Source organism: Bubalus kerabau, chromosome 17 (assembly GCF_029407905.1).
Source record: "Bubalus kerabau isolate K-KA32 ecotype Philippines breed swamp buffalo chromosome 17, PCC_UOA_SB_1v2, whole genome shotgun sequence".
Taxonomy (NCBI): Eukaryota; Metazoa; Chordata; class Mammalia; order Artiodactyla; family Bovidae; genus Bubalus; species Bubalus kerabau.
In genome coordinates, this window is record NC_073640.1 from 63,153,968 (window position 1) to 63,181,856 (window position 27,889).

Consider the following 27,889-nt stretch of genomic DNA (forward strand, 5'->3'; position numbering starts at 1 on the left):
GGGGAGAAAAAGAGACTTGATCTTCCTTGGTTTACACAGAAAGCCAATAAAGTCCATGACACCGGACTTGCTCTGTTCACGGAGGCCACAGGCACCCTATCGGTGGGGTGAAGACACAGAGCGTCCCCTCCCCCGAAGACGCTAGGCGCCTTCTCAATTGAATCTTAGAAGCCCGGGCAGTTAAGTGAACTCAGAGGGTCCCTGTGCTCCAAAGAGTCATCCTTAAAAAACAGAGAGAGAAAAAGAAAAAAAGAATGACACGGGGAGACCAAGCTTCAGTGAGCAAGGCCCGAAACTTTATTTTTAAAAGGAGCTTTTACACCCTCAGTTGTACATAGAGGATAATGGAAGATACAAAGTAATGCAGGATTAGCAGTCCTTGACCCTTACTGAGAGCAGACTTTCTTTCTGCAATCTTATCATATACATAGGCTTTAGGGGATTTACATCATCTTCTGAGCAGGAGGCCTGTTAACATTTTTCTTCTGATAAAGGTCAGTTAACCAGAAAACTTATTTTCTCTAAAGGTTATTTTTCTGAAGTTTGGCACCACTCCCTGAAAGCACTAGATAAAGTTGCATTTCTTTAGGGCAAAGGTGCAGTGGGCTATAACAAGGAAAGAATTTATTAACTCAAGGGTCTACAGTTAACATCAAGGCTACTACTTATTTTTTCTATATACGAACTATACTAATTAATATATTCCCAGGGACACAGTGGGTAAGGGATATGGAAACTTGGCAGCAAGCATTGGCTCAACAATGAAATCCTTCATCAGTTCTATTCTAATAATTTTTAACTCCCCGAAGAGCTATATACTGTTAGAATGTCTTAAGCTTTCCGTGCCTCTCATGGTTGGGAGGCTGTAAACAATCACATACGTAGTTGTAAGAGTCTGGATAAACCTCTCAGGCAAGTTAGAAAGCCATCCAAGGGGTTTGGATAGAAATACTCCTATTGTGTCCAGGAGACTTACTAACTAGAGCTCTAAGTTGATTTCTTTCAGAGAAAGGTGGTCGGGGATAGACCCAGTTAATGTCAGAGGAGTTGGTGAGAGTCATAAAATAGTAAGACAGAACAGATTCTGGTTTGGGGGTAGATGCTCGACCAGGTCTAGGAGGTCCCTCGAGTCCTGATTCACCTTTCCTGTCAGGTCTTCTCCGCATGACCTTTGTCATGGGTGGGATCTCCCGTGGTGGCTCCCGGCACTACACAACAGGCCAATCAACTGAGAGACTACTTGTTGGGTAAGGAATAGTGACTTTATTCAGAAAGCCAGGAGACCAAAAAGATGGTGGACTACTGTCCCAAAGAATCATCTCTGATGAGTTAGAATTCAGGTTTATTTTACACGAAAAGATCGCTATAGCTTCTTTTCAAATATGGACTCACTGCAGTTGCTGAGTACCTGAACTAAAGTCATCAGAGAATACATACAGTGAAAAAGGTAAAGGATTTGCCACAACCACTGAGTCTGGGAAGTATGGCTCCACTATGTTCCTGTCTTGTGACTTTTGGGTAATATCCTTGCCATACACAATACATTGCTGTGTGTTTTCTCCAGGATACATACTCTGATACTACTGGCGAGATGTTGAGCTGTGAGGACAGTTTTTTTTTTTTTTTTTCTTTTTTTACACTTGTGAAATTGGTGAGGAATCTTTCTAGAATGAATTCATGTTCTAAAGACCTAATAAATACATATATATTTGGCTTCTATCCAGTATGAATTTTATCATGAAGCCTAAGATGTTGCCACACTCATATTTGTATGGTTTCTCAGGAGTATGAATTTTCTGACCAACAGTAGGGTATGAATTTTGAAGACTTCTACCTTATACCACATTCACATACGTTTCTCTCATGTATGGATTTTTTGATGTTTAGTGAGTGCTGAGACCTAAGTAAAGGATTTTCCACACTTGAAACATTTCAAAGGTTTCTCTATATGTATTCTGCGATGACTTGTAAGGTGTGAATTCCGAATGAAGAACTTGCCACACTCATCACGTCTGAAAGGTCTCTTTCCAGTATGAATTCCCCAGTGAAGTTGAAGATGTGGTTTTTGACCGAAGACTTTTCCACACTCATCACATTTGTAAGGTTTCTTACCGGTATGAACTGTCTGATGAGTTAAAAGGGTTGACATTGCATGAAAGGCCTTGCCACACTCATCACATTTGTAAGGTTTCTCTCCAGTATGAATTGTCTGATGACTTAAAAGGATTGACTTTATACGAAAGGCCTTGCCACACTCGTCACATTTGGAAGGCTTCTCTCCAGATGTAATCTCTTATGACTTATGAACTATGAAGGTTGACGAAAATGCTTGCCATATTCATTACATTTGTAAGGTCTCTCTCCAAATGAATGCTCTGATGACCAGCAAGGTGTTAACTTCAGCTGAAGACTTTCTCACATATATCACATTTAAATAATTTCTGTCCTGTATGAATTTTCTGATGTCTCCCGAGGTTTGGGCTGTCAGTAAAGGCCTTGCCACACTCATCACATTTGTAAGGTTTCTCTCCAGTATGAACTGTCTGATGACTTAAAACAATTGACTTTACATGAAAGGCCTTGCCATACTCATCACATTGTAAGGTTTCTCTCCAGTATGTAATCTCTTATGACTTATGAACTGTGAAGGTTCACTAAAGTGCTTGCAATACATTATATTTGTAAGGTTTCTCTCCAGAATGAATGCTCTGATGACCAGCAAGCTGTTCATTTCGCCTGAAGACTTTGTCACATATATCACATTTAATTAATTTCTGTCCTATATGAATTTTCTGATGTCTCCTGAGTTGTGACTTGTCAGTAAAGGCCTTACTACACTCATCACATTTGTAAAGTTTCTCTCCAGTATGAACTGTCTGATGCCTTAAAAGGCTTGACTTTACACGAAAGGCCTTGCCACACTCATCACATTTGTAAGGTTTCTGTCCAGTATGAACTGTCTGATGAGTTAAAAGGAATGACTTTACACGAAAGGCCTTGCCACACTCATCACATTTGTAAGGTTTCTCTCCAGTATGTACTGTCAAATGCCTTGAAAGGATTGACTTTACATGAAAGGCCTTGCCACACTCATCACATTTGTAAGGCTTCTCTCCAGTATGTAATCTCTTATGACTTAAGAACTGTGAAGGTTGACTAAAATGCTTGCAATACTCATTACATTTGTAAGGTTTCTCTATAGAATGAACGCTCTGATGACCAGCAAGCTGTTCACTTCGCCTGAAGACTTTGTCACATATATCACCTTTAAATAAATTCTGTCCTGTATGAATTTTCTGATGTCTCCTGAGTTGTGACCTGTCAGTAAAGATCTTATCACACTCATCACATTTGTAAGGCTTCTCTACAGTATGAACTGTCTGATGCCTTAAAAGGCTTGACTTTACACGAAAGGCCTTGCCACACTCATCACATTTGTAAGGTTTCTGTCCAGTATGAATTGTCTGATGACTTAAAAGGAATGACTTTACACGAAAGGCCTTGCCACACTCATCACATTTGTAGGGTTTCTCTCCAGTATGAACTGTCTGATGCCTTAAAAGGATTGGCTTTACACGAAAGGCCTTGCCACACTCATCACATTTGTAAGGTTTCTCTCCAGTATGAACTGTCTGATGACTTAAAAGCATTGACTTTACACGAAAGGCCTTACCACACTCATCACATTTGTAAGGTTTCTCTCCAGTATGAACTGTCTGATGCCTTAAAAGGGTTGACTTTACATGAAAAGCCTTGCCACACTCATCACATTTGTAAGGTTTCTCTCCAGAATGAACACTCTGATGACCAGCAAGCTGTTTACTTCGCCTGAAGACTTTGTCACATATATCACATTTAAAGAATTTCTGTCCTGTATGAATTTTCTGATGTCTCCTGAGGTGTGACCTGTCAGTAAAGGCCTTGCCACACTCATCACATTTGTAAGGTTTCTCTCCAGTATGAACTGTCTGATGAATTAAAAGGATTGACTTTACACGAAAGGCCTTGCCACACTCATCACATTTGTAAGGTTTCTCTCCAGAATGAACCCTCTGATGACAAGCAAGATGTTCACTTCGGATGAAGACTTTGTCACATACATCACATTTAAATAATTTCTGTCCTGTATGAATTTTCTGATGTCTCCTGAGTTGTGACCTGTCAGTAAAGGCCTTGCCACACTCACCACATTTGTAAGGTTTCTCTCCAGTATGAACTCTCTGATGACTTAAAAGAATTGACTTTACAAGAAAGGCCTTGCCACACTCATCACATTTGTAAGGTTTCTCTCCAGAATGAACGCTTTGATGACCAGCAAGGTATGCTTTTCGGCTGAAGACTTTGTCACATATATCACATTTAAATAATTTCTGTCCTGTATGAATTTTCTGATGTTTCCTGAAATATGAGCTGTCAGCAAAGGCCTTGCCACACTCATCACATTTGTAACGTTTCTCTCCAGTATGAACTGTCTGATGACTTAAAAGGAATGACTTTAAACGAAAGGCCTTGCCACACTCATCACATTTGTAGGGTTTCTCTCCAGTATGAATTGTCTGATGAGTTAAAAGTTTTGACTTTGCATGAAAGGCCTTGCCACACTCATCACATTTGTAAGGTTTCTCTCCGGTATGAATTGTCTGATGAGTTAAAAGGGCTGACTTTGCATGAAAGGCCTTGCCACAGTCATCACATTTGTAAGGTTTCTGTCCAGTATGAATTGTTTGATGAGTTAAAAGTTTTGACTTTGCACGAAAGGACTTGCCACACTCATCACATTTGTAAGGTCTCTCTCCGGTATGAAGTGTTTGATGCCTTAAAAGGCTTGACTTTACACGAAAGGCCTTGCCACACTTGTCACATTTGTAAGGCTTCTGTCCAGTATGAATTGTCTGATGACTTAAAAGCATTGACTTTACACGAAAGGCCTTGCCACACTCATCACATTTGTAAGGTTTCTCTCCGGTATGAATGGTCTGATGAGTCAAAAGGGCTGACTTTGTATGAAAGGTCTTGCCACAGTCATCACATTTGTAAGGTTTCTGTCCTGTATGAATTGTCTGATGAGTTAAAAGTTTTGACTTTGCACGAAAGACCTTGCCACACTCATCACATTTGTAAGGTTTCTGTCCGGTATGAATTGTCTGATGCCTTAAAAGGCTTGACTTTGCATGAAAGGCCTTGCCACAGTCATCACATTTGTAAGGTTTCTCTCCAGTATGAACTGTCTGATGACTTAAAAGGCTTGACTTTACACGAAAGGCCTTGCCACACTCATCACATTTGTAAGGTTTCTCTCCAGTATGAACTGTATGATGCCTGAAAAGGATTGCCTTTACACGAAAGGCCTTGCCACACTCATCACATTTGTAAGGTTTTTCCCTGTGTGCTTTGAGGTCTTGCGTTACTACTGAAGGATTCATAAAGTCATTCCCATATATATTAGAAACACTGGTTTGGGCACAAGGAGGACTTGTTTGAAGTGGTGAAAATGAGAAACTGTTGTTGACAGACCTCTCAGCTTCATTATATTCAGAAATTATCCCGCCAGTTTGAAATATCTGCAGTTTATCCTGAAAGTTAAATCCAAGCCTACTTCCAAACGGCTTGATTCCTGCATCCTTTCCATCATGTGAATCTATTCCATCAGGCACATTTCCATTAAGGCTTACAGGTGTTCCTTTGTAATTTCTTTTGTCATCTCTCCCCTGACACTCAAAGTCACACGTATTTTCCTGACTTTCCCAAAGATGAAAATGTTTGATTTCACAGCTTTCAGGTCTTCCCAGGATCAATGTTTGGAATATTTCTAGTTTATCACTGTTCACTTTGGGTTGTAAATGCTTGATCACATGTGTAGGAGAGATATCTACAAGATAAAAAGAACGACAGGTATCCTGCTCACAATAATTCAAAAACAAATCTTTCATGTTGAATATATATTACACCAAAAGTAATACTTACAACAAGTTGTGAAACACCACAATGATGACCTTAAGTTTTTAGAAACACTAAAGGAATAGAATTCTTAACTTAAGAAAGCATGATAACATAAATTCACCGTTAAGGTAGCCTAGTTTTAAAAACCATATGTGAAACACACTCATGTTGGACAATTTTAGTCCAACTATCAAAAGCACGGTATTTTTCTACCAGGACCCCTAGGAACGTATCAAACAACAGTTGCCTCAAATTGAAAAGAAAAATATTACACTATCATTGTATTCTGCATATTTACTGTACATTAATAAATTCTAAACAATATATAATATATTGTAACAGTAAAGAATCCAAAACCAATCTTACCCAATTAATAATTAACTGTTCATAATTGTTTGTTTACAATTGAAAACAAATGAGAAAATGAAGAATATGACTAAAACAATTCTTTGGAAACAGCAGTTTTCTAAATCTGCTATAGAACTACGTACCCAAAAACAAAAGGCATTTTCCAATGTTAACAAGTAGTATGTGTCAGTTGTATTGCAGAATACAGGCTAAAAGACCATCATCTGTACATGACATATACATTAAGACATAAAATATTCACCAGTTTTCTAACAGTCAATAACCAAAGCAATCTCTACCTATGCTGTTGTTCAGTCACTCAGTTGTATTTTACTCTTTGCGACCCCGTGGACTGTAGCCCACTGGACTCCCCTGTCCATGGGATTTCCCAGGCAGGAATAATGGAGTGGGTTGCCATTTCCTTCTCTATGGAATCTTCCTGACTCAGGGATCAAACCTGCATCTTCTGCATTAGCAGGTGAATTCTTTACCACTGAGCCACGAAGGAAGGCTTGTCTCTAGCCGTACACTATTCTTAATTACCTGGTTTAATGGCACCAAAATATAATAAATAAAATGTGAGTGCTTTGTGTATTTATTGACTAGGGTCAGACACAATATTGCTGAAAAATGTTGCAAGTGAAAAGCATACAAGATGTAATGTAGTTGAGGTCTGATAGAAAACAAAATTTTGTAAAGCAATAATCCTTCAATTTAAAAATTAATAAAATTTTAAAAAGATATAATGTAGATAAAGTCATATCATAAAGAACATGACAGAATATAGATATTACCTTTTTTAAACAAAAGTAAATTTTGAGTATTTACTATAAAACATGCACTACTGTAAGCCAACTGACAGCACTAATTTGCTTTAAAAGGCTTGAGGTAAATTAACATGTTTTTCTCTAAGCAGAGCAGGAGACACACCAAATCGCACACAAAGTGGTAAGAGAAGCAGGATATGAATTTGAACCTACAGACTGAGAAAACTTATTTGTAAACATGACCACCCACCGAATGAATAGATTAGAAAATATAAAAAAAAAAAAATACAAGGAACTTAGAAAGAAAATATCAAGGAAGATACAAGACAGAAGTAGTCTGTTTAACTATTATTCAACCATCGTATCTCGAAATGGGTTGTGAGTCATCATGGATGCACAGAGTGATTTAGGTTATATCCTGAGAAACTTGTTCAATAAATGACCAGAAATCTTTACAGTGAGAGTATGTAAAAGGTGGAGGGATGCAGTAGGTGAGAACAGTGTTTCCATCCATATCAAGGTACTATGTGAGGAATGGTCAGGACTAAGAAAGGGCCTGTGTGGAGCATAGGGTACATAGGTTCACGTCAGATATCAGCTTGTGACCGCATGTCTTTGTGAAGGTAACTGAGAGTGCAAACTAATATACTGACCTTAAAAGAAAACAACTGATTTGGCAAGTTTATGGGCATTATATTATGGGTATGGGACAGAAACAAAAGAGATTTTAAAAAGTGACTGTGATATATGGAGAAAGCAGGATAATGCCTGTTATACTATTTACAATGTAATGTATCCAACCATGAATTTTGTAAGTTACAATGGAATGCTAATATTCAAGAAAAACATACACAATATTCCAGGATATTGTGTAAGAATCTTATCAGCAGAAATCAGAAGGAAAATCCAGGAAAAGGCTATCTAAAGCTGGGTTTCTCTGCCAAATATGATTAACCTCTCTTTTGGACATTTATTTCATTTCTTCTTCCACACACGTTCATCTCAAGATCGAGGAGTATCAAAGAAAAGAAGGGATTGAAACTGACTCTGGAGGATCTTCCCAGTTACAAAAGCCTTCCCGAGGCATCCAACTCCTTTTTGTAGAAAAAGGCTTCATTCTCCTAGACCTTCCCTGAGTTCAAAAGAGCAGATTCAAACAGTTACTAATACATAAAAGGATCATACCATGTTCAAGTGGGATTTATTGCAGGGATGCAAGATTTCTCAATAGCCATCAGTTAATCAGTGTGATACACCACATTAACAGTTGAAGACTAAAAACCATACGATCATCAATAGATGCACAAAAGGTTCTGACAAAATTCAAGTGCCATTTATGATAAAAACCCTTCAGAAAGTCAGCACAGATAGATCCTACCTCAACATAATTAAGACTCTTTATGTCAAACACACAGCTAACATCCTACTCAACAAGGAAAAACTGAAAGCGTTCCCCTAAACAAAATGAGTAAGACAAGAATGTTCACCATTGCCACTTTTACTGGACATATTTCTGGAAGTCCTAACCACAATAATCAGAAAAGAAAAAGAAATAAAAAGGAATTCAAGTTAAAAAAAATAAGAAAGAAGTAAAACTGTCACTATGATGCTACACACAGAAAATCCCCAAGATGACACCAGATGACTACTAGACCTCATCAATGAACAAAGTAAACTTGCTGGATACAAAATATATAGAAAACTGCTGCATTTCTATACACTAACAACGATATATCAAAAAGTGAAATTAATTAAATAATCCCATTCACCATCTCAGAGAAAAGAATAAAACTCTAAGGGATAAACCTACCTAAAAAGTCATAAGAACTGTACTCATAAAGTATAACATGCTGATGACTGATACCAAAGATGACACAAACAGATGGAAACATATACCATGTTCTTAGATTGAAAGAAGTAACACTGTCAAAATGACCATACTATCCAAGGCAATCGACATATTCAACGTAACCCTTATCAAATTAACAATGACATATTTCATAAAACAAGGAAAACCTTAATTTGTACCAAAATACAAAAGACTCTCATATCTAAAACGATCTTGAGAAGGAAGAACAGAGCTGGAGGAATCATGTTCCCTGAGTTGAGACTATACTACAACTGACAGTCATCAAAGTGAAAGTGAAGTCGCTCAGTTGTGTCTGACTCTTTGTGACCCCATGGACTGTAGCCTATCAGGTTCTTCTGTCCATGGGATTTTCCAGGCAAGAATACTGAAGTGGGTTGCCATTTCCTTCTCCAGGAGATCTTCCTGACCCAGGGATTGAACCTGGGTCTCCTGCATTGTAGGCAGACGCTTTATCGTCTGAGCCACCAGGGAAGTGGTATGATAATGGCACAAAACAGAAACATAGATCGGTAGAACAGGATAGAAAACCCAGAAATAAACCAATTTACTTAGAGTCAATTATTCTATAACAAAGGAGGAAAAAATACAGAATGAAGAGGTCTCTTTAATAAGTGATGCTGGGATAAATGGATAATTAAATGAAAAAGAATGAAATTACAACATTCTCTAACACCACATACAAAAATAAACTCAAAATGCATTAAACATATAAATGCTAAACCAGATACTGTAAAATTCATAGTGGAAAACAAATGCAAAACACTGACATAAATGTCAGCAAAAATTTTTTGGATCTTAGAGTCATGGTAATAAAAGCAAAATCAAACAAATGAGACCTAATTAAATTTAAAACCTTTTTGCAAAGCAAAGGAAACCAAGCAAAGAACAAAAACACAACTTTTGGACTAGGAGACTATAGATGCAAATGATGCTACCTATAAGGGATTTATTTCCAAAATATACAAACACTTCATACAGCTTAATATCAAAACAAACAACCCAATCAAAAACTGGGCAGAAGATCAAAACAGGTATTTCTCCAAAGGAGACAAACAGATGGCCAACAGTCACCTGAAAAGATGTTTGACGTCTCTACTTATGAGGAAACGCAAATCAAAACCACAAAACTGTATCACCTCACACTGGTCAGAATGACCGCCATCAAACAGTCTACAAACAATAAAGGCTTGAGAGGGTACGGAGAAAAGAGAACCCTCCTGCACTGTTGGAAGGCCCATAAATTGGTACTGCCACTTTGGAGACTAGCATGGAGGTTCCATCAAGAACTAAAAATAGAGCTATCACATGAACCAGCAATTCCAATCCTGGGCATATATCCAGAAAGGATGAAAACTAATTCAAAATGACACATGCACCCCAATGTTGTTAGCAGCACTATTTATACCAGGCAAAACATGGCAGCAACCTAAATGTTCACTGACAGATAAAGGGATAAAGAATGTGTGGTACATATACACAAAGGAATATTGTAAAGTGAAAGTAGCTCAGCCGTGTCCAACTCTTTAAGACCCCATGGCCTGCAGCCTGCCAGACTCCCCTGTCCATGAAATTCTTCAAGAAAGAACACTGGAGTGGGATGCCACCTCCACCGCATAAAACATAATGAGGTAATGCCTTTTGCAGCAATATAGACAGACTTAGGGATTATTCTAAGTGAAATAAGACAGAGAAAGACAAATATCATAAGATATGATATGTTGAACTGAAACAAATGATACAAATGAACTTATTCACAGAATAAACTCACCAGCATAAAAAACAAAATTATGGTTACCAAAGGGGATAGGGCAGGATGGTGATGGGGGCAGGAAAGGGAGAGATAAATTGGAGTCTGAATATAAACAAACTAATATATATATAAAATAGATAAACAACAAGAACCTACGATATAGCTCAGGGAACTGTATTAAGTATCTTGTAAACTGCTGTATACCTGAAACACAACACTGTAAATTAACTATACCTAAAAAGTGGAGAAGGAAATGGCAACCCACTCCAGTATTCTCGCCTGGAGAAACCCAGGGACAGACGAGCCTGGTGGGCTGCCATCTATGGGGTTGCACAGAGTCGGACACGGCTGAAGCGACTTGGCATGCATGCATGCAATGGAGAAGGAAATGGAAACCCACTCCAGTGTTCCTGCCTGGAGAATCACAGGGGCAGAGGAGCCTGGTGGGCTGCCGTCTGAGGGGTTGCACAGAGTCACATATGACTGACACGATTTAGCAGCAGCAGCAGCAGCAGCATACCTAAAAAGAATGGTTAAAACAAAAACAAAAACACCTCTTGTGGAAATGTTTAAACGATGTTCCAAGGGTGTAAAAACCATTAAATGGGGGAAGCAGTCTATGAAACAAGACATGTTGACAAAACTGAATATCCACCAGCAAAAGAAAATACTTACAATGCAGAGAACAACAGTGCAGCCAATAGCCTCATAGATAGAGAATGTGAACTTGGACAAACTTGTCCTGGGATAAATTCCCATACCATTTACAGACACTAAAATATATGGTCCTTGATATACATGAACGACACTGTCATGGTACACTTGACAGAGTCTCCAAAGGCAGAAAATGACCTGGAAAGATATATCAGGTTCTCGTGATACTTTCTCTCTCATAATCCTAGAACATGCTGACCACTCTACTAGATAGCTTCAAGTGGTGACTTTGTACAGAGCAAGAAAATAACATTAGGAATAGTGTCCCCATCACAGTTTTCTGTTACCTAGTAAATCCACTGCACAGAGACTCAGCAGAGGCTGCCAATTAAACACAGGTGGATTAACACTGCAAGGAAACTAGATAAAATTTCAGACCCTCAGGAATATATTTCAAAGAAATTTAAGAGGTAAAATGATACAAAGTAAGGAGAATGTAACATCAGGAACGGTTGACATTCCCAGACTGGGTAGAGCAGCACAAGAGTAAAAATAATACAGCATGAAGGTCAGACATCACAGCATCTTGACATGGGACCATGCGCTCGACCTACAGATGCTCAGCTAAGAGCCCGTGGGATTCACATATGCTCCCCTCATAGGATCTGGGATCAAAAAGACCATCTCTCTACCCACTCTCCTTACATTTTTCTAAGTAACAAGCACAGAGGATCCAATCCACCAGCTTGGCCCAATCCTAAACAGAAAGAAAAAGCCCTTTTGAGGTACTCGTTTATCTTTATATGTTGTATTATTGACTATTTTTACGTCACTCCCCACTGTCCAGAGCTTTTTCCCATGCTCCAATGTGGGATAATATTCAGATCTGAAAGAGAAATTCTGGGACTCCCTGGTGATCCAGTGGTTAAGACTCTGCATTTCCAATGCAGGGGGTGCAGGTTTGATCCTTAGCCAGTGACATAAAACAGACACAGCATCTGAAGAGGGTCAGTTTAACCTTGTGAAGCTGTGTCATGCCCGAGTCACCAGAACTCTCAGATGAAAGACATCAGGGCCTCCCAAGGGGCACACAGGGAAAATGCAGATACCCAAGGGCAGCTCTGGAAGGAAGTCATCCTCACCCACAGACAGCAGGTTCCTGTAGGTCTCCAGCATCACATCCCTGTACAAGGCCCTCTGAGCAGGGTCCAGGAATTCCCACTCCTCCTGAGTGAATTCGATGGCCACATCCTCAGAGGTCAGTCGTTTCTGAAATGAAACCACATGTCACCAAAACGGCCATGAAAACTTCTCATTTTCATGCAAAAGAGAAAGCGTAGTAAGGGGTAAGGATTGACTTGGTTGAAGTATGTGTTCTAACAGATCCATGCAAGGGTATCTGGAGAAATTATTCATCTCTAATTTTAATTTCTTATGCTTTTTCATAAGACCTTATGAGATCCTCCAATTAATATGGAGTTTTCATCACTGCTCAAAATCCATGAAATATATATAAATAAAACTCAACACTGTATTGGCTATGCAGAAGTGTCAGATATTATGTTCTACCCAGTGAGCGCAATTCATTATCTAGATGAGGTACAGCATGAGTGGTGTCTTCAGAGACGATGAAGTTCACGGCACTTTTAATGGAAAGGTCGAAAGTTTCAGCCATGACACTGATAACAGCAGCAAGGACCAAAAGTGTCTGAAGGCTTCCGGCTGCTCTAAATTACTGTATATTACTCTAAACATTAAACAAGTACTTTACAGGCAAGAACCTGTCATCAATATAATAGCTCATTAAAGAACGACCTGTTTCCACCTTACAGAAGAAAAACTGTGTCACAGACAGACACTCTGAGAAACTCAACTCAGATCAAGAAGGTAAGAAACGTTATACGAAGCACCTGAACTCACAGGCTTGGGCTCAGCAACTGAAGCTTAAGCATCTAACAGTTAAGTAATACGGAGAACATTAAAAGTCCTTTGACAGAGGGCTCCTAAAGAAAACTTGAAAGAAGTCCAAGGTGAGCCTCTTCCCTGCCCCTCTTGTCTGCACGGGGAGCAGTTCTCGGGCCTTGGGCCTTCATCCCCCAAAAATGGACCTCTGCGCCAAATTCTTCTCCACCCACTTCTTGATCAGGAGAACCTCCCTGCTGTTGAGTGATCACTGTCCAGAGTGGTGGTGAAGGACGGGAGACACTGACCGATGAGAGCCACAGCAGCTTGGGAGCCCCAGGTCCCCGGAACATCTCACTTATTCCTAGCCACAGCTTCCAAACCAGTGCCATTTCAAGGGACTCTGACACAGCAGCCAAGTTCCCTGGAGCTGGAGCTGCCACAGCAGGGGTTGCTGGCTCCGGGGCTGGAAGTGGGACTTGTTTGGGACCTTCATCACTGTTAGGCCAGGAACCCTTCTCTGAAACAGTAGCTCTTCTACACCATGGGCTTGGCCCTCTCAAAGGCCATGGGGCGCTTTTGCTTGATGGTGGTCTAGCTCATCTTCTTCACGATGTGAAGGAGCTGTTTCCACCTCCCATAGTTCTTTCTCCTGTGTCTGCCCTGTATATTCCCTTTCCCATAACTCCCCAGGCAGCCTGGGGAAAGTGGTGGGCTCACGGTTTGACAGAAGGAAAACAAATAAATATTGTATTAATATGAAAAAAACACAATGTTCAAGGCGAACAATGGGGAATAGCATGAAAGGTCATTACAGATGTGGATACAGAAACACAACTGATAGTAATTTACTACTTAAAACACCAATAGGATTGTTTAGAAATTTTCAAGGCCACAGATTATACTGATCACATAATTTCAACTCAAAAAAAAAACGGTGATATGTAGCTTTTAAATAATGATGACTTCTATCTAAACTACAGACTTGCACATGAATGTATACATATCTATAAAAAATTAACTGAAATGAGAGGATGCGTCTCTTGACAGAAGTTTTTGGACAATTTTATATCATCCATTTATTCACATGTATTTCAGCATCTTTCAGACAATAAAAATGTATCCTTTGTACTCAGCTGAGTTTGTCAACAGCATTCTATACTTGGCTACCAAAAGAAAACTGGTAAAAATTAAAAAAAAAAAAATACTTGAACTAAAATCATAATAAAATTACAATATACATGAAAACAAATACAATTTTATCTACTTAAATTTACATAGCAAGACATTAACAGAAGCCAAAGACTTTCTTTGCTTTTTTTCCCCATTAATAAAAGAGTGATTTGAAATTAGAAGAATAATTAGATCATGACAAAAAAAAATTACACCATTAGTAAAGTAAAAAAAACTTCTTGGAGAATTAAAAATCATGGCAAAAAAAGAATATGAAAAAAAATATAGTTATTAAGCAAGACTATCTCAAGAACCATCATGATGGGAAGGAAACATTCAAAATATTTCTTCTGAAATTACAGTGGCATGAAAGGAGCTGTCCAGGGTGTCTGTCCTTCACCACCATACGATGCGCATGAGCAGGGGCCACTAGAAAAAGTAACAGGAGGAAAAACACAGGGCAAGAGACACAGAGTTTGTCAGAGAGTTGAAACAGGTAGTACTCACAAACCTAAGGACATGGAAAGGTGAATAGTCAAAGGATGGGAAAAGTCCATCCTAAAGAGAGCAGGGGAGACTGTTATATCAGACAAAATAAACTGAAGAAAAAAAAAGTACAATGAGATAAATATTGTATAATGATAAAATGGTCAATTTACCCAAAAGCTGTAACAAGTAAAATATATGTATATATACATCTTATATTAGATATGTTAGAAAAATGAAGCAAACATTAAGGGAAAGGAAGACAGAAATAGTGGCACAGGCATAGTATGAGATTTCAATGTCCAAGCTGAACAGGCATGTACAGATCACACGGCCCAACAAAAGCATAAAACACGGGCATCTCAAGGACACACAAAACATTCTCTATGAGACACCACAGGTTAGGCCCAAATCAACAATTTTAAGGGACTGCTACCATGAAAGTATTGAGAGGGTAACAGGCAGGAAGGCCAGGGGTCTCCAAAAGGAGGAAGGAGCCTCCAAGTGTCAGACCTTTTTCTCTGTCTTAAGCGGCAGGAGGAAACAAACTAGCGATATTTTTTCCTTCTCCATACAAATTTAAAAAGAGGTTTCTCTTAAAATACTGTGTTGCCATAATGACACTTGGCTTCACCTGAAGTTAACTATTCTCAAACCTTGAGTGAACCAATGCCTTTCTCTTATGGAAGCGTTTATCTTAAGCTATGCTAATGTACTATATGCATTTACCCCAAACTGTCTTCAAGTCGGTTCTGCCTCTTGGCTCAGAACCTACTTGACAAACCACTATGTTATATTCCGATACTGCTCCCCTAATTTATGTAAACGAAACTATTTGTATGGTGATCTGCCCTTCTTCAAGATTCAAGTTAATCATTTTACGGCCCAGGATGAACCATTTGGTGCCAAGATTCTCCCCAAATGCATCTTATGGGTGAGGGGCCTGGTGCCATTCTGAGTTTTAAGACATTCCTTTCTTTCATTAACAGACTGCTAGTGACTATAGAACATCCAGCTGAAGACTAGCAGGGGGGTACTCTTTCTGCCCCCTTCTGATGCCTATGTCAGAAGCTTTCTCTATCTCCTTTATACTTTAATAAACCTTTATTACACAAAAGCTCTGAGCCATCAAGCCTCGTCTCTGGCCCCTGACTGAATTCTTCTCCTCCAGGGCCAAGAATCCCGGCGTCTTTGCGTGATTCAACAACCACCTTTCAGGATCTTCCCTAACAATGAAATAAACACAAGAAAAAAAGAAAATTCCCCAAATGTGGACATTAAACAACTCACTTTTACACCACAAATGGGTCTAAGAAAAAAATCACATGGAAATTTTTAAATACAGGGATGAAAACGAAAAGACAACATTAGAAAATTTATAACACACAGAGAAGACTGTACTAAAAGCAAAGTCTGAACCGTTAAATGCTTACAGTAAAGAAGAGACAAGATCTTAAATCTGAAATCTATTTTTAGACCTTTAGGAAGCAGAAAACAGAAAACAAACTAAACTCAAGTTTAGCAGAAGGAAACACGTAAATAAGAAAGATTAAACCAGAGATACAGCAGAAAGAAGAAAACTATAAAAATCAACAAACCAAGAGTTGATGTTTTGAAGAAAACTGTACAGGAAAACCCCCACCTAGACTAAGGAAAAGAGAAAAAAAGATTCAAATAACTAAAAACAGATATGAAACAGGACTGATTACACCTGAGGTCCAAGAAAGTTTCTAAAGATAAGGAAGTACTATGACCAATAATGCCGATAAATGACAGAATATAGGAGATACTGGCAAATTCTCAGAAACACACAAACTCTTTTACTTATTAAGAAATAAAAACATTGAGAAGTGTTGAAAGTGAAAGTGTTAGCCACTCAGTCGTGTCTGACTCTTTGTGACCTCATGGACTGTAGCCCACAAGGCTCCTCTGTCCATGGAATTTCTCCAGACAAGAATACTGGACTAGACAGCCATTCCTTTCTCCAGGGAATCTTCCGACCCAGGGATAGAACCTGGGTCTCCCTCACTGCAGGCAGATTCTTTATGATTCGAGTCACCAGGGAAGCCCATTATACCTAGAGAGATTTAAGAAATAGTCAGAAACCTCTAAGAAAAATACAGGACCAAATTCTATGAAACATTTACAAAAGAATTACCACTAAGCCTGCTAATTCTATGGAGCAAGCATGATTCGAATAGTTTGCTGATTTCCCAAAGACACAAGAAAACTAGAAACCAGTACCCCTGACGAATACTGATGCAAAATTAAAATACTTGCAAACCCTCTTCAACACATATTAAAAAGATCTGGAGAAACAAACATAGAGAACAGACAGAGGCGGGAGGGGAGGAAGGAGAGGGTGAGATGTATGGAGAGAGTAACACGGAAACTTACATTACCATATGTAAAGTAGAGAGCCAATGCGAATTTGCAGAATGACTCAGGGAACTCAAACAGGGGCTCTCTAACAACCTACAGGGGTGGGAGAGGGAGGAAGATGGGAGGGAGGGGACATAGGTATACCTATGGCTGATTCATGTTGGTATTTGGCAGAAAACAACAACTTCTGTAAAGCAATTATCCTTCAATTAAAATAGATAAATAAAAAGATCTGACACCATGACCAAGTGGAGTTTACTCATATAAGGCAAGGAGAAGTCAACATACAAAAATCAATTAATATGACACACTACATTAACAGATTTAAGGGAAAAAAAAATACAGGATCATCTCGATGCAGAAAAAAACCATTCGACAAAAATTTGACAACCTTTCAAGATGGAACACTCAACAAGCTACAAACAATAAACCATACCAACATCAACATAATAAATGCCATTATGAAAAGAGCACAGCAATGGGGAAAGAATGAAAGATCTTTTCCTCTAAGGTCAAGAAGAAGACCAGGATGCACACCCTGCACTACAGTTCAACAAAGCACTGAAACTCTTAGAGCAATTAGATGACAAAAAGAAATCAAAGGTCAGCAAATTGAAAAAGAAGTAAATTTATCTTCTTTCCCACGTGACAAAGTTTCATACGTAAAAGTCATAAAGATTACAAAAGAAACATGCTATATCAAAAAAGATTCTTTAATAACCGAACAAAGGATCAATCAACCAATTAACTCATTATCAAAACTGCCATGGCAATCTTTGTAGAAGCAGAATAAAACATGGTGAAAGTTATAAAACTATTCAAAGAGCAAACAGCAAAACTCCTGAAGAAGGAAGATGGAGGTCTCTCTATTCCAAAACCTATTACAAGGTAATCAAGGTGATGTGGTACTGGTATAAAAACAGACAAATAAACCAAATGAACAGAACACAGTACTCAGAAATAATTCTTTCTGTATATGTAAGGTATATCCACAAGGATGTATCTACAAGATACACAAAAGGGCAAGGACAATCTCAATAACCATGATGCTGAGAAAATAGATATCCACCAGCAAAAAAATGAAGCTGAAATCTTGCTTCCATTAAAAGTTAAAACATTTCTGTGTCAAAGGATTCAATCCACAGAGTGAAAGGACACCCTCTGAAGAATGGTGGTGATGAAAATTTCCACTTGCCAGAGACTTAGATTCATTTCATAGATTAAATCTGATGATCAACTAAAAAACCCTGTATCACTGATGTCTATTTCTGAACTGTCCATTCTATTAACAATAAGGATTTAAGGAGACTGACCCACATCTTTAGCTTGAACTGCCTTAACAAAGAACAAACTGCCCCTAATTGACCTGATTCCCAGATTTCACCAGCTATTGTGCATATTAATACCTGACTTCCAAGTGCAGTTTCCTTACCCTGGTTGACAGAGAGCAGACAGAGTGTCCAGGTGGGCCCTAAGCAATCCCTGCTGCCCAACAGCACTAAGACCCCATCTCCAACCCGTGGGTGAGAAGTCCTGCCCAGGACGGTGCCCAGGGGAGCCTCCTCACAAGGGCCAGGTCACCGGGTCATGGGGAGACGGGATCTAAGTGGAGACGACAGGCCCTGAGGGAAGGCCCCGGATGAGCGTCTGTATACAGGAGTCAGACAGGATACTCCAGAGTCAGACACGATTAACAAGTCCAGAGCAGGGCATTTCAGGAAGGACAGACTGAATATGACCTTACCTGAGAAAGAGCCATGCCTGACTCCTTTTCTTTCCTCTTCCTCAACTTCAGGGCTTCCTCAGGCAACACAAGTCTTCAGAGTTCTATCATGAAAGTTGAAAACAGGCCGCTTAATGCTTAGAGTCAGCACATCCCCTTTCTGAGCCCCAGTGACACACACAGGGCAGCCCTCACTGTGTGGAACAGACAGTCCTCTGTGGCCACCGTCTCAGGAGGGACTCAGGACAGTCAACTCCCGCAGAGAGACCAACATGGGACTTTCCCACACTTTCCCTCGGATCGCAATCCCCTCCTGGTGAGGCCTCATGTACACAGCAAGCAGGGGCCACCTCTGCTGACCCCACGACCCCTTTCAGGTCACACAGCAGGCCCTGGTCCAGACCCACTCGGAGCAGAGTGCCCCCTCCTCAGCTCAGATCTCAGCCCTCAGGACTGGGAGGACTCAGAGTCCTGATGCTCAGTGAGGGAACCAGACTGGAATCAACTGGGGCACCTTAAACATTCTCGAGCTGTGGACCAACACAAGCTACCTGAAGGGGAATCTCTGGTCAGAGGGTACAAAACATGGGTATGCAAAACGCCTCATCAATGAAACGTGAAGCCTGGACTGAGCACCATTCAGAGGAGCAAAGCACCTCCCAACTCTCTTTTTCATCCCAGCCTTACTAAGGTGTAACTAACAAAAATGGTATAAACGTACTGTGTACAAAGTGATCATGTGATAGATTCATACACTGAATAATTATTACAGTGGAGTAAGTTACACTTCCATCTATGAGTACACTGTATTATTTCTCTCTGGGTGAATTTCAAGTATACAGAAACACTACCAGCAGCATGCAGTACCTCAGATTCCCAAACTGAAAATCTCTACTCTTTGCCTAACAGTGCCCCATTTCCCCCTCCACCCGGCTCCTGGTAACAGCCTTATTACTCGATGGCTCTATCAGTTTGACAAGTCTAGTTCCCACATACAGTGTCTGTCCTCCTTTGTCAGGCTTCTTTAACTTGGCATAATGTTCTCTAGGTTCATTCAGTTCAGTTCAGATCCTTGATTTTTATATACAGAGAAAAAAGTTCATGAATATACAGTATATAATAAGTATTTCCATACAACAATTTGGTTACCTATTCTTTTGTCAAGAGACATCTGGGCTGTGTCTATGCCTTGGCTACTGCAAATCCAGTCACACATATGGGACTGCAGGCATATCCCTGAAAAACCAATTGCTTTCCCTTTGGATATCTGTCAGAAATGGGTTTGACAGACTGTAGGCCTGTTCTATCAGTTAAGGAACTTCCATTTTATTTTCCAACATACCAGTACCATTTACATTACCACCAACAGTGCAGTTAAGATTCCATGTTTTCTGTACTGTCTCTGTATGTGCTTATTTTGGGAGGGACAGGAGTGGATAACAGAGAACCCAGCACTGGCCTGGAAGCAAGAGAGTTGCAGCTGCATCTTCCAGAGGACGAGCCTCCAGGATGCAGATCACTGTGGTATCGCTGCCCTCTGATTCTCGGAGCCATCTTCCCCTACGTCACAGGACTTTATGACTCTTCACAGGTTGGGCCCAGAGATCCCTACTGAGCAGGACCACCTTATAACAAGCATTCTGTGATCTTAACCTTAGTACTCCTATTTTCCCAGAGGGACTCAAACAAACTTACAAACTTTCATGGTGTCCAACAGAGTGTCCACAGAGCCCATGATGAGCCTCTAACCCTCTTATACAAACACAAAGCATTCCAAGCCCTGATAACTCACGCATGAGGCAAAATACAAAAAAGGACAGCCAAGGATCCACAGACACAAGACACCATATTTTCATTTACAGTGAGTGATCCAGGTCAAACACTGAAATCTCCAAAGACTATGAAAAAGAGGGATCATTCCAATGATGCACATGGCCCACTGAGACCTCAGCATCTTCCAAGGAAACACTCCAGATTCTCTTGGTATCTTCCCAAATGCACATGAACCTTTCTTCACCGGCAACCCCAAGTACACAATGATACCAAAGTTGATGCAAAAAATGACCTGAGATTTTCCCTGTTACTCTATGGTGCCTGCCTGCTAAAAGAGCCAACAAAAGCCAGGGCGTGGAGTGGATGCTGGGGGCACCTGCTAGAACCAGCCCCTCAAGCCCAAGGCTCCCATCCTCCTGCACCCACAGGTGCCTGCGGGCTCAGCCCAGGCCACAGTTCTAACACTGGAAAAGACTTCTCCTGGCTGAATTCCACATCCTTCATTGCTGCTCACGTGTGGTCACGAGTTGTCAAATCAAACCTCTGCAGGCAAGTGTCAGCCTCAGCACTGCTGTCCCGGGAACACGAGCTAAGGCATTGGAACCTCAAACCATTCCATGCGGGCTCTCCAACAAACCCGCTCCCAGGTTCTCCAGCCTGAACTGAGACATTCTTTTCCAACAGATCCGCACCCGCCTTGTCCCTGAAACTACACATGGGATGGGCGCACGCTCCATTCACTGGGCTCACCTTGATGCCCCCAAGTACTGCCACAAGCCTCCTGCAGACCCCACCAGGCTCCCTCCGCTTTCCCCATTTGTCTACCTCTCCTCCCTGCATGACTGGACTAAGCAAGACTAAAGTGCACTGGGGTTTCTTGGCAAAGGGGATCACAAGAGGAGTGCCCACGAGCTACCACCCAAAGGACACTGCACGTGCAGTATGAAAATCAAGACACTGGCCCTCCTGGGAAAGTCTGCCACCACCTGGGGACACTATGGAGTCCACGTACAAAGGCATTTGAGATGAGGAAGTCTCAGAGCAAGGGTCTCCAGGTCTCACTCTCTCCTGTTTTCCCCACCCACACCTACTTGGAAAATATTCTAGCCCTTGGGAGGGGGGAGGCCGGGCAGCGTCTCCTTCCTGCCCTGTTAGGTTTAGCATTTCTGCTCATCCTCAGCGCACTGAAATCACAATCGCTGACACTGAGCACATGAACTCCTAGAAGGCAAAGCTGCTGTCCATGATGGTGACTGGTCCCTGGATGGACAGAGCTTAGATCTGGGGGCTGCAGAGGACGAAACACAGCAGACTAAACATGGGGACATCTTAGCCCACTGCTTGAGGACACCAGTTCTATAAGGCTTTGGGGGATTTTCTATATTTTTTGGCTCTTCTTTTGAGTAATTAAGTAGTCACATGGGGTAAAGATCAATTACAGCTGAAATGTCCAGAACATGGGAAACATCTTCATCAGCTGTCCTGTGCTCTTGGTCATCCCTGAGGATTAGTCAACCCAACCCATAGTCCTGTCATCTAAAGACATTTCCAGTATCAGGTACTGCAGCCACGATGGGAAGAAGAGGAACACTATGAGCCCTAAAAAGAGGGGAACCAGGAAGGACACAAAATAACCCTTGAAGAAGGGCATTAATTTCTGCTGATGGCAACTGATAGAGGCAAAAAACCTGGGTAACATGAGAGAGACTGTTAGGAGGCGATGAGGAGACCTCTCTGAGCCTAGACTTGAAGGGTGACAAAGGGCCTGAGACAGGGTGACCTGAAGGTGAGAAAAGGAACTACGATGTCAGACAGAAATGGTTTTGGTATTTGGAAACAGAGAAAAGGTAAATGAGACCAGGACAGGCTGAACCACGGGCAAACGGTCAGCTTGCAGGATGAGGCTGGAGACTCTTACAGGGCCCTGAGCTTGACAGAGGGCTGTGGAGCCACAGCGAGGAGTCAAGCTTTTGTCCCAAGAACAAATGAAAGCCAGTGGACATAAAAAAAATCTCCCTTCAGATTTAGCCTTATTCATAGAAGTCATCGAATTCTGAGCCTGTGATCCTGCCTCCATTCTACAGTTTTCCTTATCGTTTTTCATTGAGGGAGGACTGGGATCTATTTAAAATTCTAATTACCGCCAGACACTCCCTCCAAACCAGAACTGCCACACACAGACACACAGCCAATTTGGCTAATCATTTCAGGGGTCAGTGTTGCTCACACTCCGAGTTTCCAGTCTAGTCTCTCATCTCCATGTTACAAGTGTGCTCCCTCGGGCCCAGATTGAAGCCGTTTATGAGAAGGTCTAAGCTGAGTGAAGAGAACCAGGTATAACTGATTAATGAAATGGGAGGCTGAAGGGCAAGGGGGCCAAGTTTGTCCTTAATGCCCATCCTATTTAAGACCAGGAACATGTGTCATGTATCTGAGCAAAAGAAACTTTTCTTTCAAGATTGGGTCAAACTGATACCGAGCAGGTAATTCTTTATTAGAAGATTGCAGTAAAATATTTTAAAAATACAGAATTGCAAATATATATCCACTGGTACAAAAAACATTAGAAATAGGATCTGAGCAATCTTTTTCATCATGAATAGAGAGGCTCTGTTGGAAGGTTCCACGTCAATCCAGCCCATCCTTCCTCATTCGCACAGAAAAGTCAAAAAGGGATCTGAGGGAAACATCTTCATATCACCTCACAGCTCACGTGTTTCACTGATCATACAAAATGGAGAAAACAGACCATTACACCAACCAGTTAAATTAGGTGCTTTTTTTTTCTTTTTTTGAAAGGAAAGACTGAAGCATTTTATTTTGTTGGTTTTATCATGTTAAATGTTCTTTTATTTTCCACTTTCTCAAAGAAATGCCTTTAATTTTACAAGATCTAATGTCATACCTCCGTTAGTCTCTGGTAAAGAGCTGAGACCAGAAATATCCATTTGTGTGTGCACACATAAACACATACACACAATTCATGTGTTTGGTAAAACCACAGTTGAAAATATGTCTGTTTTATTACACGATGGCCCATACATAAAACCCTCCAAGATGTATTTCTCTGTGAATTCAGAGAAAGGGAGGCGAGGTCATCTTTGCTTATTAACTTTAAGTTTTTCATTTTCCTCATTTTTAAGTATTATAATTGGAGGATAATTACTTTATAATATTGTGATGGCTTTTGCCATACATCAACATGAATTGGACATGTGTCCCCCCCATCCTGAACCACCTTGCACCTCCCTCCTCACCCGATCTCTCTGGGTTGTTCCAGAGCACAGGCTTTGGGTGCCCTGCTTCGTGCATCGAACTTGCACTGATCATTCTATTTTACATATGGTAATATACATGTTTCTATGCTATTCTCTCAAATCATGCCACCCTCGCCTTCTCCCACTGAGTCCAAAAGTCTGTTCTTTACATTTGTGTCTCCCTTTGTTGTCCTGCATGTAGGATCGTTGGCACCCTCTTTCTAAATTCCATATATATGCAGTAATATACAGTATTTGTCTTTCTCTTCCTGACTTATTTCACTCTGTATAATAGGCTCTAGGTTCATCTACCTCATAAGAACTGATAAACGAGGTGACATTTTTGCTAAGTATGGCACAAAATAGTCTAAGATGATTTACTACTTACCAAAGAAAATTTCAAATGTACAAGACGAAGGGAAGGAAGCACCAGGCAAGGAATGAATCGGAAAAAAATTTTAAAAGAAAAAATTGTGAATTAGTTTTAATCTAAAAATCTGGTGTTAAAGTTTAAAAAAACACTGAGAATAATCATAATCAGAAAAGGATGATAAGAGTAGAATACTGGAAACTAAAAAAGCTTATTTCTGAAGTTAAAAATGATTACAGAAACTGAATGAATGAAGACCTATTCCAAGCCACAAAAAGCACCATATATATAGAAAGGAGAAAATGTGAATCCATTAAAAAAAAAAGTGTTCCTTTAAAAATGCTACCCAGTAGTGATACAGTGGATGAGAATCTGCCTGACAATGCAGGGGACATGGGTTCTACCCCTGGTTCAGGAAGGTCCCAAAAGTACAAGCAACTAAGCCTGTGCACAACTACTGAGCCTGTGCTTTAAAACCTGGGAGCCTCAACTCCTGAGCCCACGGCACAGAACCGAAGACAACACAGCCCAAAAAAATTAAAAAAAAAAAAAAAAAAAAGCTACCACAGAGTGACAGAGTCCATCATTTCTTGCTCCAGGTGTCTTCTTCCCTGACCTCTATCTTATGATAGACAAGGGAAGGGGTTCACTCACAACTCAGTGAATCAAGCCACTGCCCCAGGCTCAACAGGGTTTGCAAATGAAAAGTCATCTTCTGCCCCAAGTAATAAAATAAGACACAAGCCTTATATATAGACAGGAGTTTTGAAATTCTCAGCCTCCTCTGTATAACTAAAAAAATCATCTGTATCCAAACAACTGGCCACACCTGGATCGAGCTTACCCCTCTGTTCACCTATCTCCCTATTTCATCTGAGTCTCCGTGTCTCTTTCTCTCCCCCTCTGCTCTCCTGCTGTTCCTGTCCTATTTCCTGCCTCACGCGTGTCCTGTCTCAGGCTGCTGCAATTCGTTCCCCCTCGAAATGCTCTCTCTCCAACCTTCCTGAGTCTTTCAAAAATCCATACATATGTCTGCCTCTTTCTTCCCCCATTTCGGCTCCCTCTCTGCGCTCCAGATTACTCCCCTTCTCTCGCTGTGACTCTCCCTTCCTCCCCACTCTCTAGCAGGCCATGTGGCTACGCTTCCTTCCAGCCCTTTCTTCCTCTGCTCCTTACCCCTTGCTCTGCCAGCACCACGATAAAACCGGCCACCTCAGGCTGAGACCTGAACCCTTGTGGCGGGACCCCAACCGGATGAAAATACAACTCCGGACTCTAACCCAAGAGGCTGGATTCAAACCCGGCCAAAACCCAGTTAGGGACTCTCCACCTCTGACGTCCCTCATCGCCCTTCGCCTCCCCGCTCCCATCACTGATACAGGGCAGTTCTCCCTATGCTGGAGATCCGGTTTTATAATTTATTAATACTTCTCTATTTTACTCACTTGGCTATTTTCAAGACTTAATCTCTTTGACTTGACTATCCCTTTGCAAGTCCCTCAGCCATTCTCAGGGTTCCCATTGGTTCTCCCTGATGCTTTTCTCCTCAGTTTCAGTTATTTCTCTCAGTCCTTCTGACTCTGCTTCTCCTGATCCTCCTGCCTCCTGAATTTACTGAGTGGGCGACAGAACGAGACGCCCCCGGACCGGAAGATCACCTTTTCCGACCGAGTTGAATAGGGCATGGAACAGCACTGGCTGTCACATGGCTGGCCCAGGTCACCTACCCTACGCGGGGTGAGGGGACGGGCTGACAGGAAAGGAGGTGCCTGCGGGTAGAAGGACCGGCCTCAGGAGACGCGAGGACAGAGGGGCTGGGAAGGAGGGGGCTAGGAGCGGGGCGGGCTCTCCGGAATCCCGGGACCAGGGAGAGGGCGCGGCCTCTCCGGGAGCGGGGGCGACGGGCTCTGCCTCCAGCGGTCGAGAAGGCGACGCGGCGGGGCGCGACTCCAACTCGCGAGAGAGGGCTTTACTTGGCGAGGCCAGAGGTAAAAAAGGGTTTTAAGCAGGAAAATGTCGCCAGAGGCGGTGTCTACGCGGACCGAGGGCCGAAACCGCCTCAGCAACACTTCAAACCCAAACGAAAACATAACTGGGCCGCAACGGCAGCGGCAGCGTCTATTAGGGGCCGAGCACCGGGTGCCAGGGTTTTCAGGTCGCTGGCAATTCCCACACCATGAAGACGAGTGAGAGGGGGCGGAGGTGGGGGTTGGAGGGGTGGCGAGCTCTGCAAACTTACTCTAGAAGCAAGCTTAGACGCCGCTCGGGGACCTCGGCTCCGCGCTCTCCAACTTCCGGCTCTGGGTGAAAGGGCTTTTGGTATTAGAGCCGCGGCTTCCGACCAGGGGCGGGGCGAGCACCCGCTGTGCGCAGAGTTCGTGGGAAGGGCGGGCCGCGGAGGGGGCGGGGCCTGTTACCTTGACAGCACTAAGTTACCTTCTGTAACACTGCTAGGTAAAAGCTTCAAGTTATGTCGGAAGCCAAGATACTTCCTCTTAAGACTAAAAAGGGTTTATTCTCAATAAAAAGCTGTTTTTCACAGCATGGTGTGCTCAGATCCTGCTAGTGAGGCTGAAGCAATTCAGGGATCTCGGAACTTGGGCAGTTTGAATAAACAAGACAGAAAAGGCAATGGCACCCCACTCCAGTACTCTTGCCTGGAAAATCCCATGAACGGAGGAGCCTGGTAGGCTGCAGTCCATGGGGTCGCTGAGAGTCGGACACGACTGAGCGACTTCACTTTCACTTTCACTTTCATGTATTGGAGAAGGAAATGGCAACCCACTCCAGTGTTCTTGCCTGGAGAATCCCAGGGACGGGGGAGCCTGGTGGGCTGCTGTCTATGGGGTCACACAGAGTCGGACACGACTGAAGTGACTTAGCATAGCATAGCATAATAAACAAGAATGGGACTAGTCTCTATATTACAAACACAAAACTCTCCCTGGGTAGAAATGGGCTATTCCCTACTGACGCCCCGGAAAACAGCAAACTCAGCATAGTGCTGAGTTTAACCAACTGAGGGTCAGCACTTGGGTGTCTGAGATGGAGGACTTAGGGGATGTGATCATTTGGGTCACTAACCACAGCCTTAATATGAGCAAGACACTTTAAATGATTATAAACTGCGTTATTGTTTATTTTATCCAACGTGTTTTAATTATTTCCCTTTCTAAACCCAACTCTTTAAACAGTGACATAAAGAGGGTTGTATAAGCAGCTCTTACAATGACAAATATCATTGTGTAAGTTTAAGCTACAGAGAAAACTTAACTGATACATATACTGTGAAACGATTATCACAATATGTTTACCTAGCATCCATAATTTCATATTGATAACCTAAAAAGAGACAGCAAAATAGGAGAAAAAACCGTTTTTTTTCTTTTGATGAGAACTGCATTAAAAAACTGTATTCTGTACTTTGGAGGAAGTGCTTAGTCGCGCAGCTGTATCGGATTTTTCGCCACCCCATGGACGATAGCCTGCCAGGC

At 41.5% G+C, this 27,889-nt stretch overlaps 1 protein-coding gene and 1 pseudogene across 2 annotated transcripts; one reads left to right on the forward strand and one right to left on the reverse strand.

The window, feature by feature from the left end:
- Positions 1 to 274: 274 nt before the first annotated feature.
- Positions 275 to 26,775, reverse strand: LOC129631908 (zinc finger protein 665-like). Of its 2 annotated transcripts, XM_055553203.1 has the most exons (4): positions 26,635 to 26,775; positions 19,017 to 19,099; positions 12,472 to 12,598; positions 275 to 5,869 (listed from the first exon to the last, which is right to left on the reverse strand). In XM_055553203.1, the coding sequence occupies exons 2-4, from the start codon at positions 19,029 to 19,031 to the stop codon at positions 2,655 to 2,657; spliced, it is 3,357 nt and encodes a 1,118-aa protein (XP_055409178.1). In that variant the 5' UTR covers positions 19,032 to 19,099; positions 26,635 to 26,775; the 3' UTR covers positions 275 to 2,654. The 2 variants fall into 2 exon arrangements, with proteins under 2 accessions (XP_055409178.1, XP_055409179.1); XM_055553204.1 differs by lacking the exon at positions 19,017 to 19,099.
- Positions 13,432 to 13,829, forward strand: LOC129632070 (ATP synthase F(0) complex subunit C2, mitochondrial-like; annotated as a pseudogene).
- Positions 26,776 to 27,889: the final 1,114 nt, after the last annotated feature.

What these genes read in the sequence shown, in the direction of transcription:
- LOC129631908 (XM_055553203.1), bottom strand. An exon ending in CAGGAACCTGCTGTCTGTGG is followed by an intron (nt 5,870 to 12,471) that starts GTGAGGATGACT and finishes TTTATCTTGTAG; the next exon opens with ATATCTCTCCTACACATGTG.